Source organism: Nematolebias whitei, chromosome 5 (assembly GCF_014905685.2).
Source record: "Nematolebias whitei isolate Nwh7 chromosome 5, NemWhi1, whole genome shotgun sequence".
NCBI lineage: Eukaryota > Metazoa > Chordata > Actinopteri > Cyprinodontiformes > Rivulidae > Nematolebias > Nematolebias whitei.
In genome coordinates this window covers 20,604,334-20,618,287 of record NC_056502.1, presented here as the reverse complement: position 1 = coordinate 20,618,287, position 13,954 = coordinate 20,604,334, and the positions used below count along the sequence as shown (strand labels likewise).

Below are 13,954 nucleotides of genomic sequence, written 5' to 3'. Positions count from 1 at the left end.
ATGTTTTAGACAGAATCAGATGCTAATTGTTCTTTTCAGCTGAAACTGTTTGTACTTCAGCAGACGCCTGAGGAGGAGCTGTGCAACCTGCTAACCAACATCGTCTTCTGTGTGTTGTGGAGCGGCAGCGGGGCCGAGGGGCCGGAGGACGTGGTGTGGAGGGAGCGGGGGCAAGTGTTTTCGGTCCTCACCAAACTGGGCTCCTCCTGCCAGCTGGTTCGTCCTCCTGACGACATAAAACGCAGGTTAGTCTCCTTTTTTTGTCATTTGAGTCCAATTATTCAGAAGTACCTCCATCTTGTGACCATGAGTTTGTAACTCAGTCTTTTGGAGATGATGTTGGAGTCTTCCCTTTCGGACCTGCGGGACGCACAGGGAGTGTCTCTTCCGTTCTGTCCCAGTCTGGTTCGGCTCCTCAGGCTGCTGCAGGACTTCCTGTTTGCTGAGGGTACGGACAACCGCACACTGTGGAGCGAGAAGGTAAAATCACCTGGGTTACCAGCCTTTTTAAGGGAGTTTATGATCTACTGGTACTTCTTGATAAGATCATCTTAAGCTGGCTCTGTAGTTTCTAAAAAACACCAACAAATGGCACTGGTGTTGGGTCGTTGTTCTCAAAACCTGCTGTAAACCTGACTTTGTCTGCAATCTAACAAATACACTTTGATGCAGCTAATTTTAGTCTGTAAAACAGACAAATTTCATTTAGAAATAAAGCAATAATCTTTCTTCATAGCAGGCGTTTTACATCCCTAATTTCCTCGCTGGGTTTCTGCCCTCTGTTTAAATGTGAAGATTGTGCTACAAAACAAAAAGTCTAATTTTACATAAGACTTTTTTACATTAGCTAACTTTGGCCCTGGTTATACACTTATAGGATAGATGAATGCAATAGGATGACTTCCAAACAAGTTCAATCTGGTCCTCTGGACATTCAAAAGAAAAAAAGAAAAAAAATGTAGAAACTTTTTTTTTTTTTTTTGAATGTCCAGAGGACCAGATTGAACTTTTTTGGATTTTTCTACCTGGATTATTAAGCATGCATAAGGATAATAGGATGACTTGTTTCTATAAAACCTTTTTGTTTAAATTGCAGCTCAGATGCAAGTTCTCTGACGTCACTGTAAGTCTTGTTAGCATAAAAAGCTGTGCTGTATGCTATAAAACATATTTGAGTTGGAGATTATCGTTATTTATTGACACCAAATTGTGATTTATAACAATAATGTTAGTTTTAAGTATTTATTCAGTGGTGACTGTCTGTTCATGTTTAAAATGACAAAATACTTGGCTTTTAATATTTTGTCTTAAATTTTACAATTAAATTAACAATTCAAGGGTTCCCAACCCTGGTCCTTGAGGAACACCATCCTGCATGTTTTAGTTGTTTCTCATCTTCGACACACCTGATTTTAATAAATAGGTGAGTAACAGACTTCTACAGAACTTGATGAAGTAATTAAATCACTGAGTCAGGTGTGTTGGAGCAGGGAAACAACTAAAACATGCAGGATGGTGTTCCTCAAGGACCAGGGTTTGGAACCACTGGTTTAGGTGTGTATTTTACTTATTTCATGCTCTAAATACAAAGCATGGTCAGGTAATGACTCTGAGTGTTTGTTATTGTTAAACATTAGGTCAAACGTCACTGTTTGTGCCACAAAAGCCTCACGAGTCAAGGTTGGGTGTGGGTTGCATCAGAGTTGAGTTCTGAATGGAAACGCTAAGGTGTTGTTAAAGCTTGACGTGTTTGCTGCAAGGTGGGGAAACAGGTCGGGCCTTTTTGTGGCGTTCCTTTGTCTGACAGCCGTTGTTGCACTGCAGATATTCGAGGGGGTGGTGAACCTGCTGGACAGGTTGCAGGCCTGGCACAGCACCCCCGGCAGCCCTGGAAACACCGAGCTGAAAGAGATGGCCCAGATCGGCCTGCGGATCATCATGGAGTACATCCAGCAGCAGAACTCGCAGGTCCGGTCCGCTTCACCCACACCTCCTCCTGTCAAACGCACCCACTGTAAATGTCAAATAATCTTTCACTCTACTTGACCTTCACAGCCTAAACGCCCACATGGTAGAGATCTCTGCAGGAGATATTTATTTTTTTTATAAAAAGAAAGATTTATTTAACCTGATCAGATAAAGAGAGAGCTCAAATACCAGGCCTTCTATGGGTCTCTTTGTGAAAACATGCAGTCATTCCTGTCGGGGAGTGTTTTTGTATGAAAGGGCAGCTCCTCTCTGAGTTATGACTGGTGCTGCTGGAGATCTGTGGAACAGCAGTGATACATTAAAGGGCCCTCAGGCTTTCCATCACATGCTGCTGCTGCTTTTGTTCATCCCCGGGCGTGTGCAGCTCGTCTCGAAGCCGTGTGTTTTTTGAGCTGTCAAAGAGAAAAACAGCTTCTTTGCACTGCAGCTGTAAGGAAGGGCCGGGCATGGGGGGGTGGGGGGAGCAGGCCCCAAGAGAGTTCAGTGGACAGAAATATATTCAATATTGCAGCACAGACATGCATACTGTATGTTTGATGGTGTAATATTTTAGGCACAATTTTTGCAGACTTACACCTTATACTTGCATATTTTTACGTTTATGAACAAATTGTGTACTTTTTTCTAAGATGTGAAATAAACATTTTAAAGTTTTACTTTCTGGATATTTTTAAAAAGTTAGCACAAAAAAATGTTCAAAGTGTTCTTAAATGACCTTTAGATCACAACGTAGGGATCCTGCTTCTGGTACATTTTGCTACTAAAATTTAATAGTCCAGTTTATTTTATTTATTACTATTATTATTTTAAAGCAATAGTTTTCAAGTAGAGCTCTTTGTAAAGGTTATTTCCAGTCAGTATCTTACCTGCTGTACATAGCTCTTTGAATGACCTCAGTTTGGGGAAGTAGTTTATTTCGGACCAGAATGACGAGCTAATGACAGTCTGAAGGCCAAAGTGACTCAACTCCAACCTCACAAGTTTCATAATGGTTCATGTGAAGAGTAATTTTTATATCCTGATGCATGCTCAATAATCCAGGTAGAAAAATCCAAAAAAGTTCAATCTGGTCCTCTGGACATTCAAAAATTATTACACAATACAGGTGCTGGTCATAAAATTAGAATATCATGAAAAAGTTGATTTATTTCAGTAATTCCATTCAAAAAGTGAAACTTGTGTATTATATTCATTCATTACACACAGCCTGATATATGTTGTTTATATGGGATATGGAATTTACCTGTCAAAATAAAGGTTGAATGAAAAATATATGTTTATATGTTGTTTATTTCTTTTAATGTTGATGATTATAACTGACAACTAATGAAAACTCCAAATTCAGTTACTCAGAAAATTAGAATATTACTTAAGACCAATATAAAAAAAAGGATTTTTAGAAGTGTTGGCCAACTGAAAAGTATGAACATGAAAAGTATGAGCATGTACAGCATTTAATACTGAGTTGTTGCTCCTTTTGCCTGGATTACTGCAGCAATGCGGCGTGGCATGGAGTCGATCAGTCTGTGGCACTGCTCAGGTGTTCTGAGCCCAGGTTGCTCTGATAGTGGCCTTCAGCTCTTCTGAATTGTTGGGTCAGGTATATTGCATCTTCCTCTTCACAAAACCCCATAGATTTTCTATGGGGTTAAGGTCAGGTGAGTTTGCTGGCCAATTAAGAACAGGAATACCATGGTCCTTAAACCAGGTACTGGTAACTTTGGCACTGTGTGCAGGTGCCAAGTCCTGTTGGAAAATGAAATCTGCATCTCCATAAAGTTGGTCAGCAGCAGGAAGCATGAAGTGCTCGAAAACTTCCTGGTAGATGGCTGCATTGACCTTGGACCTGAGAAAAAAAGGTGGACCAACACCAGCAGATGGCATGTCACCCCCCCCCCCCCCCCCAAAAAAAAAAAAAATAGAAAACATCACTGACTGTGGAAACTACTTGACACTGGACCTCAAACAATTCTTTGTGAATCTTTCCCACATTTTAGAATGGGATTTGTTTCACAATCCTCTCCAGGGTGAGGTTATCCATATTGTTTGTACACTTTTTTCTACCACATTGTTTCCTTCCCTTCGCTTCTCTATTAATGTGCTTGGACACAGAGCTCTATGAACAGCCAGCCTCTTTATCAATGGCTTTTTGTGTCTTACCCTCCTTGTGCAAGGTGCCAATGGTCGTCTTCTGGACAACTGTCAAGTCAGCAGTCTTCCCCATGATTGTGTAGCCTACAGGACTAGACTGAAAGACCATTTAAAGGCCTTTGTGTTTTGAGTTAATTAGCTGATTAGAGTGTGGAACCAGGTGTCTTCAATATTGAACCTTTTCACAATAGTCTAATTTTCTGAGATACTGAATTTGGGGTTTTCATTAGTTGTCAGTTATAATCATCAACATTAAAAGAAATAAACATTTGAAATATATCAGTCTGTGTGTAATGAATGAATATAATATACAAGTTTCACTTTTTGAATGGGATTACTGAAATAAACTTTTTCATGATATTCTAATTTTATGACCAGCACATGTATGGTACATAATATTGTGGGTTTGTTTCAAGAAACGGCAGCAGTAGCTAGCATTAGCACTTCTTATTTTCATAGTATTAATGCTGGAATAACTCTAATATTAAACTGACAACATCAGAAAGTTTTATGAAATAGCGTCTGCATGAACTGTTATGATTTTTTTTAATATTATGTATGTTTTATATTCTTATTTATTGTAAAGATTGGAGTTGTTTTAAGATGCCAGCAATCCGCTTTGGCTTTAGCCCTGCTCTGACTAGCCTTTAGCTCACCAATCCAGTCAGTATTAAAATGTATTTCTCCAAACTGAGGTTGTTCAAAGAGCAGTCTGCAACAGGTAAGATAATTATTGTTTATAACTTCTTCACAGAATACCACCTCAAAATATTTGAACTATTATTTTACTTGTATATGGTGAATATAATAATATATTTATGTATTTCATTTTATTTGGAGGTGCACCGCAGCGCAAAATTAAAAATGTAGCCAAGTATGTTGGACCTAAAGTCAGACATTTCTGTGTCACAAAGGTGGCCATCTTTGAACCTGAAGCCATGATCTGCTCTGCAGCCGTTTGTTTTCAGAGTTTTGGATTCAATCATTTGTAGAGCATTTTGTGTGGCATGTCTGAAACTGTAGTCAGAAGGAAACAACTTTTAAATCTAGTGGGACAAAGTTATTGAATCAAAGTTGTCAAATAATAGAAAAATGTTGAAAAAAAGAGCAGTGAGTCACGTTTTCCAGTGGTTCCCAACCCTGGTCCTTGAGGAACACCATCCTGCATGTTTTAGCTGTTTCTCTGCTCCAACACACCTGATTCAGTCATTTAATCATTTCTTCATTCTGCAGAAGCCTGTTAATCTCCCATTTATTCAAATCAGGTGTGTCAAAGCAGGGAAACAACTAAAACATGCAGGATGGTGTTCCTCAAGGACCAGGGTTGGGAACCACTGGTTTAGACAATGATTAAATGTTGACATTTCAGCTGATGATTTTAATCACAACAGCACACCTACTGGAGGAAATGTTTGAAACGGCACTATTAGATCAAGATGACCATTTTTATGTTTGACTTTGCAGCGTGTATCTTTAAAGGAATGTATTCCTCCTTGCAGGCCAGAGTTTTAAACAAAGATCAAACACACACACAGTTACATGATTGCCCGCCTTTCTCTGCAGCATGCAATGATATAATTTTTATGAGACAAACAAAATATAAACAAATATAAAACTGTTTTCCTGAAATGTCATGTTTTTCTTTGTTTTAGTCTTCTATTTGCCCAAGTAATATATAAATTAAATAAACTATCTTCAGTAAGTAAGTGTCTTATTAAAGGTATGTCTCTTGTTGTCCATCTTCAGCTGTGTGAGATGGCCTTTCTGAAGCTCCACAGCCTCCTCCAGACGGTCCTCTGTCTCAGCTGGGAGGAGGTTTGTTTCCTGCTCGGGAAGCTCGGCGCCCCCTTGTGGCCAGGAGGAGGCATGGACAACACCAATTGTAGCCAGGCTGAGACCTTCTCCCAGCTGGTGCCCATCGTTCGCACGCTCCTCGACCAGCACGCCGACCCCGTCATCCTCCAGAACCACCTGCCTAATCTGCCCGTCACCAACGGCAGCACCACCTTCGCAGCGGACCTGAAGGCTTATTGTCAGACGCTGGAGTGGCGGGGCTTTTACCAGCAGAAGGTCTGTGTCTGGGCTCACTCTGTGGAGTTTAAAAATATCCCTCACATCTGTTATTTTAGGAGACTATAATCAGTCTGTATGTGTAGAGTATTTTATAATCTTATGCTGACCTTTCACCTCCCAGAGGGGCTGGCTGCGACGTCTAATCGTAAATGAAGCGATGTCTGTTGCAGGTTCTCACTCCCTTAAACTTTCTGATGTTTTCTGTGTATTTTAGGCCGGGGTCAGTTTATGTTGGAGCTCCAGGCTGAGATGTTTTGTGAACCGAAGCCAAACAGCCGCACTCTTCCCTCGCTGGGTTTAGCTTCGTCCTTTGACTTGTGTGACAGCGCGCGTTCATAAATCTGTTTTGTTTGGATTACTTCGGTGCACGACTCCTGCGATACGTCAGGCACCGTGGCACAACTCTGGCAGTGCTGAATGCTTTTAAAACACGGCTAATGCAGATTTCTCGGACGCCGAGGGAACCTAAACTGTCTGCTCTGTTTATTTATAGACACCGTATGCTCGTGTCAAATGCAGATGTGCGCATTATTTACTTACTTTGGACAGATGTGAGGAATATTAAAGGTCTAGCATTCCTTGTAGGAAATGGAGTTGTGGCCGTTTTGGTCAGACCTTGAATATAATGTGCAAACTCTTAAGCAATCTTGTGCGATGCTCAGAGTATGTGTTGTGCATCACTCTCAGATACTACCACTAGATTTTAGCACAGTGTCTGTAAAATTGACTGAGTTAGAGCCATTTTTGTTTTAGCTACTTTGATTGGCTGTAGAGGCAACCTTGAAATGACTTGATTCCAAACGTTAAACATTTGTAGATGTTTATCCAAGGATTACTTTCTGAAAGTTTCATTTAAAATCCATTGAGTGGTTATAGAGATATTTTGCTAACAGACGAATTGTGTTAATTCCAACTTTTAATGCTCAGGTTTTAATCAAAGGTGTCACTTACAGGAATGTGTTGTGCTCAGACTATACTTTGTGAAGGACTTTCAGCTACTACCACACCAAAGTGTAGCAGGACATCTGTCAAATTCATTGAATTACAGCCCTTTTTGTGTCTTCTAGGTTAATTGGCTGTGGCGGCCATCTTGAATGAGGATGGCTCTCACAGTACATCCAGTTAATATTTCCTAAAAAGTTAATTAAAGCCTGTTCAGTGGCTCATGACGTATTTTAATAAGAGAAAACATTTTAGTTCACCTTTCAGCTGCAGGTGATTAAAAACAGGAAGCTCAGCATCACGTTCTTTTTATTCATTGCAGCAAACAACAAAAATGTTAATGACCTGAAGTTCACGCAGTCGATGTTTGCGTTTATTTTATTTCCGTTTTTGTTGGTGTCTGCCGTGCAGGTCCTGCCCACTATGGCGCAGTACGAGCTGGACACGTTCGGGAGGAGCCACGACATCATGTCCAATTTCTGGAACTCCTGCTTCGACGACCTGATGAGCACGGCTTTCAAACGAGACAAGGACACGTCTGACAGCAAGTCCAAGTTTCAGGTGAGTGGACTTGGACTCTCAGAGCGCCCTCTCTGTGGTCCTGAAGAGTCTGGGCTGCCGTCTCAACAGTTCCTACAAGCTCTGTAAAATATGGAAAAGGTAGAATTTGGAGCAAGCAACGGTGCTGCCTGACTCTGCTGCAGCTTTTATGATGAACGTCTACATTTCTAAAACTGGCTCAAAGAAGCAGATGTTTATGATTATGATGCCCGTTTTTGGATCATCCAACATGTCAAGCCACAAGTTTAAATTTGTTTGAGGTTTTGATTAAGAACCTCTCACAAACTCATTTGGTTTTAAAAAAGTCATAAGCAGCCGTGTCTTGGAGGATAAAATATGATGCCTTTTACTTGAGCGCATTCAGCCCTCAGCTCCTCTATCTGCTGATGCCTCTTCGGACAACACAGATCCCCAAGTTACTTCAAATAAGAGCATCTTTCATCAAATATATCTGTTTAACAGCAGGTGGAGCCAAGCCTTGTATTATTAGTGAGCGTTTTTATTCTTTCGAAATGAGCTCCTGTTGAAAAGTTCTGAACAATTAACATCTTATCTGTTGTAGATCGCTCTTTGACTAACATCAGCTTAGAGAAACAATATTTAATTCTGACTGGATCGATGAGCTAATGGCTAGTCAGAGCAGAACCAAACTCAAAGTAGATCTCTGCTGCCTTAAAACAACTTCAGTCCTTAAACTTTCATAGCAGTTTATGAGATCGCTGTTTAATAAACCTTCATATTACCGATAATTTACGTGACAAGGTTGTTTACATATAATTATATTATTGTTGTTGGCTAGCAAAGTTAGTAGTAGCAGCAGCTAAACGAAGCACTTCCTGTGCAGACAGAGGCACCTCCAGTAAGATATTCATGTTTCTGATGGAAATACCATGATTTTAGAGTTATTTAAAAATGGCAGAAATCCACTTTAGTCTCAGCTCAGCTCGGACTAGCCATTAGCTCATCAATCCAATCAAAATTTCATCCCATTTTTCCAAGCAGTGGTCGTTCCAAGCATCATCTAGAACAGGTAAGATACTGCTTGTTTAAGGTTTTCCACAGAACCCTTCTCCAAACTGTCCCTTCAAAGCATTTTACTGTAACGGGGAAATAGTTTTGCTAAATGAACAGACTTTAAGAAGACAAAGCTTAAAGAAAGAAAATGTAAAGGTTTAAATTTTGTAACTGTCCATCTTTGATGTAGTTTGCTTTTTTTAAAATAATGTTTAAATCATAAAATAATCAACAAACATCACAGTACATACAGGCACGTCTCAACATCAAAAATGACCTCAAAATATGAAAAAATAGAACAACTGAGGCTGTAAAAGTGCAGGACTTCCAGCTTGTTGTCAGGTCCGTGTTGCAGTAAGCGGGGCTGGCATCCTCCAGGTCTGATGTGTGCGACTGTAACCACAGGAGGTGATCGTGGACCCCTACCTGAAGAGAGTCCGCAGCGAGAACAACCGGCACCTGGTTTGGCAGAAGCAGGGCTCCAGCCAGCAGGGGGTGGTGTGGCAGCACTGGAGAGCTCTCCGCAGACTCTTCACCTGTGAGAGAGGAGCGTGGGCCGACAGGTAGGACAGCATCTCACCTGCACACACCTGCTTCTCCAGGAGAACGTGCAGATGTATTCATACTTCTTCCTTCATGCTTGGTGTCAGACTTCAGCCGGCGGTCAAATGGAAACTGTCCAGCGCAGAAACGTACTCGAAGATGCGTCGCAAACTGGTTCCCAACTATGACTACGACCCCCACTGCGAGGCCAGCGCTCTGAGGGACAACATGGGTAAGGTGCACATGCAAGCTCTGACTTTCACACCAACTTGGAGAAGTAAAGTGGATGAATCTTTCCTTGTGTGATTAAAAGGCGCTGAAAGCCCCCGCAGCTCTGAACCCCTCCCCTTGGCTGTTGCTAAGGAGGCAAAAGTAAGAAACATGGAGGACGATCGATTAGAAGAGGAGGACCTGGTCTTTTTGGACAACAAGTATGTCTCACATTTCAGTAACGCGTCTCTGAAACGAGTGGTAAACGTTTAGGGCAGGGGTCTGCAACCTGCGGCTCTGGGGCCACATGTGGCTCTTTAGTCCCTCATCGGCGGCTCTTTGAAGCTTTCACCCAAACTTAAAGAAATTTAATTGCATTGATTTTTATACCCACAACATAAAAGGCTAGTTTTGGTAGTTTTATTGTCAAATGTTTGTAAATTTTTGCCTGATAACTACTAGTAAGATAAGATAAGAACTTTATTGATCCCACAGGAAATTGTTGAAGTAGTACCGTATTTTCTGCCGTACACGTCGCACCGCCGTATAAGTCGCATCTATTATGCGTCGCCGCTGACACGTCGTGTTTGTTACGCGTCACCGCTGACAAACTGGAAATGTGGGCCGGTGTTGTGGCAAAAATTGATTGGCTGCCAAATGGCGGGCGCGTGCACGGGAGGACTTTAACAAGAATTTAACAAGATTAACACTTAAAAACAATTTTTTGTTTGCTCGAAATTATAGCAAAGGTGTGTCTCTTTTCCTTAATAAATGCACTTTGACGGTTAAGTTTTTTTTGGCTGCTCCCTTCTTCAGGGGTCACCACTCGTATGAAAGATTTGACAATTTGTTTTACGCCGGATGCCCTTCCTGGCGCAACCTGGGCTCCAACCCACAACCTCAGGATTACAAGACCATGACACTGGTCATTTTGTCTTAAAATGTAAAAATATCAATAAAAGTTAAAATTCATCATATAATTTTAGTTTTATAATGTCACCCCCACTGGCCAGAAAAGCCCCCTCCAACAAACTCCATGGCCCATGGGCCATCAGTTGATAATCACAGCTGTAGCAGGTTTTGTGGCTCCACATGTTTTATTTAGTGAGCGAAGGAGCAGAAATGGCTCTTTTGACCACAAAGGTTGCAGACTGGTTTAGGGAGAAGAAGCTCAATCAGGTTTCCGTTCTTTCAGAGGGGAAGGAGAAGACGAGAGTCAGAAGGAAAAGCTGGTGCTGTCTGAAGACTGCGAGCTCATCACCATCGTGGCGGTCGTTCCAGGTCGTCTGGAGGTCACCACCCATCACCTGTATTTCTACGACGGCAGCAGCGAGAAAGAGGAGACAGAGGAAGGTGGGAAATGCTCAGAAAAGGACACCTCTCTGTTTTTTAATGGGGCTTTGTGTCAGGTGAATGATAATCTGCTCCTGCAGGAATCGGATATGACTTCAAGAGGCCTCTGTCTCAGCTCCGAGAGGTCCATCTGAGGCGGTACAACCTGCGACGCTCCGCGCTGGAGCTCTTCTTCATCGACCAGGCGCACTACTTCATCAACTTCAGAAAGAAGGTCATGCACGTTTTAGTTTTTAATCCCTTCATTATATCCCTGTTTGTTTCATTTGCAGCCCTTTTAAATCCTTTATTATACAAACAGTCCTCCACAGCCAGTGTGTTCAAATAAATGCTCCTGGACAGAGTGCCCGTGTCGAGATGGGCGCTCGGTTTTCAGCGCTATGCTGAGGAGGATTTTAGATTTTCAAACGAAAATTTGACTCATCAAATCCGTCTGAAATGAACGGAGGTGAAGTTGCAGAAAAGATATCGGGGTTTCTGAACCCCGTTTTAAGATTTTCACAAGTATTTGTCCTTCAAAGGATTTTAACCATTATCTCTGTAGGTGCAGTGATGGTCGGTGTTCAGTGATAAAAACTGGTTCTAAAAGTTAGTCCTAACAAAACAAACAAGGGAAATGATTGCTAGTACCGGCTGTTTATTTGAACTCTAATGGCTACACAAAAACAGAGAATATTTCAAAGTACAGTACTTTATTCCTTGAAGGAATGTGTATTGTCTGCCGCCTTGCATATCAAAGTTTTAAATAAACATCTGAGCTGGAGCTCAGACTATGTGTTGACGATGACTCTCAGCTACGACCACGTCAAATTTTAGCTCAATATCTAAATCCACAGTTTTCTGCGTTTTTGTTTGTGCTAAGGTCGATTAGCTGTGGTGGCTGTTATGAATCAGATTGGCTCTCGGAGTTCATCAGCTGTGGCCCTTCATCCAAGTATTACTTTATAATCTGTTCACTGGTTCATGAGATATTTTGCGAACACACACTCGGGCAATTACATGATCACCTACCTTTCATGACAACAGATAATAATGAATAACAACAAGTTAATAGTTGTTTATTAGGCATATTAGCCTTATTTGTTTACCTGAACTTGTTGTTTTGTGAGTCTGAATCTGAAGAGTGTTGGTTTACAGAAGTCATTCTGAGCAGATTGAGGATTTGTTTTCTGCTCAGCTGTATTAGAAAAGTTAAAAATTCCCAAAAATCGCAGCCAATAACAATTCTTTAAACCTGTGCTGAGGATTCTGTGTCTGTAGGTGATGACATTTTGCAACTAAAACCTTTTTTCGAGACTGACCTTTAAGCAGTTTCTTTTGTACAAACCAAGCAATGCTGTCTTTTAGTAAAGTATGCAGGAGAAAAGCTGCTAAAAGCTGTAAAATTCCCAAACTCTCACCCTTCAGGTACGAAACAAGGTGTACTCCAGGATCCTCGGCCTGCGCCCCACAAACCTGTTTTATTTTGGCTCCCGCTCCCCCCAGGAGCTCCTGAAGGCGTCTGGCCTCACTCAGGTGTTTCTTCTGCACTCAAAGACGATTCATTCAGACATTCGGCTGTTTGTTTGTTTTTTAAACCCGTCTGATCTCATGTGTTGGTGTCAACAGAAATGGATTTATCGAGAAATCTCCAATTTTGAGTATCTGATGCAGCTCAACACCATCGCTGGACGCACGTACAACGACCTGTCGCAGTACCCTGTGGTGAGTACACATGGTTTATGTACTTCTCCCCTCACCGAACATGACCTGTTTCACACAGCTGTGTGTTCTGTTTTCCTTCAGTTCCCGTGGGTTCTGTGTGACTACACGTCTCCTGTTCTGGATCTGGAGGACCCCTCGGTCTTCAGGGACTTGTCTAAACCTATAGGTGTGGTCAACTCGCGTCACGCGCAGAACGTCAAGGAGAAGTAAGCGGCACAACGTGGACAAAGAAATAAAATGTCAGGACGCCACGGTCAGAAGCGCGTAGATTGTTGCAGTATTCTGATATCTGTGAGTTTTTAGGTACGAGAGCTTTGAAGACCCGACAAGCACCATCGACAAATTCCACTACGGCACACACTACTCCAACGCCGCAGGAGTCATGCACTACATGATCCGAATGGAGCCGTTCACCACGCTGCACATCCAGCTGCAGAGTGGAAGGTGAGGACCAGGACTACAGAAGTCCCTCGGTTATCGCAGGGGTTACGTTCCAGACACAATAAGTGAAAAGCCGTGATGTAGGAATGCTATATTTATTTATTTTTAACATTAAAGTTAAATTGACATAGATTTCTGAGTTGAAACAACAAACCAAAACAGTTCAGTCCACTAATACATTTAAATCAACTAAAATAAAGCAAAAGTTTATTAATCAAGATAACCTGATGATGATTATTCGCTCAATTTGAAATTTGAAGTGGACCATAGTAAAGTGCTATATGTTGTCATTGTGTGTTCCCCTTCCGTACATTGGTGAAACTGGTTCTCTGCATTTAACCCATCGCACCTGGGATACACCCAGGTGGAGCAGTGGGTAGCTATCAGGGAATGGGTGTCTTGCTCAGAGACACCACGACATGTGGGAATGGCTGGGAGTCGAACCTGGGACTTTTGGGTTCCAAGTCGGCTGCCCTACCTCTACCCTATCTTGGCAACGGCTGGAAGCACTGTTGGGGCTTCTGGGTAATGTGTCCCTCGCTACTTTGCAGTTCATTTTTCGCGGACTTCTATCACGGTTTTTCAAAATAAGATTGGACATGACATACAATTGGCTGATTGATGGATGAGCCACACAATCGGTATTGAATTTTTATTTAAAATGAATTATTTTAAAACATTTGGCACCCGCTGCGCCTGTGTGCAGCCCACACTGCAGGGGAAACTTCCTCCTGCAGCTCCTCCTCCCTCCTCCTCTGTCGCTCTCCATTCTGTAGCAGAGAAGTGGGCGTGGCCAAGAGCGCTGTCAGGTGGCAGAGAGCTGAAATCATGACATGCTGTGCTCTTTGAGAGCGTTTAGAGTTTAGAAACATTGTTTAGAATATTGCAAGTGTGTGGGAAGAGTTTAAAACACTTATACACACACATATACACATATACACATATACACATATATATATATATATATATATAT

General features: G+C 41.8%; 1 protein-coding gene across 1 annotated transcript in view; it reads left to right on the top strand.

The window, feature by feature from the left end:
• The window catches only part of nbeal2 (neurobeachin-like 2), a 52,711-nt gene that overhangs the window by 27,321 nt on the left and 11,436 nt on the right, over positions 1–13,954 (top strand). The window contains exons 28-41 of the mRNA XM_037677204.1: positions 61–245; positions 324–480; positions 1,825–1,968; positions 5,887–6,210; positions 7,567–7,716; positions 9,136–9,293; positions 9,381–9,505; positions 9,587–9,704; positions 10,679–10,836; positions 10,917–11,050; positions 12,244–12,351; positions 12,445–12,540; positions 12,622–12,746; positions 12,844–12,984. Coding sequence (XP_037533132.1) covers positions 61–245; positions 324–480; positions 1,825–1,968; positions 5,887–6,210; positions 7,567–7,716; positions 9,136–9,293; positions 9,381–9,505; positions 9,587–9,704; positions 10,679–10,836; positions 10,917–11,050; positions 12,244–12,351; positions 12,445–12,540; positions 12,622–12,746; positions 12,844–12,984 — 2,123 coding nt within the window. The remainder of the gene's footprint in view (positions 1–60; positions 246–323; positions 481–1,824; positions 1,969–5,886; positions 6,211–7,566; positions 7,717–9,135; positions 9,294–9,380; positions 9,506–9,586; positions 9,705–10,678; positions 10,837–10,916; positions 11,051–12,243; positions 12,352–12,444; positions 12,541–12,621; positions 12,747–12,843; positions 12,985–13,954) is intronic.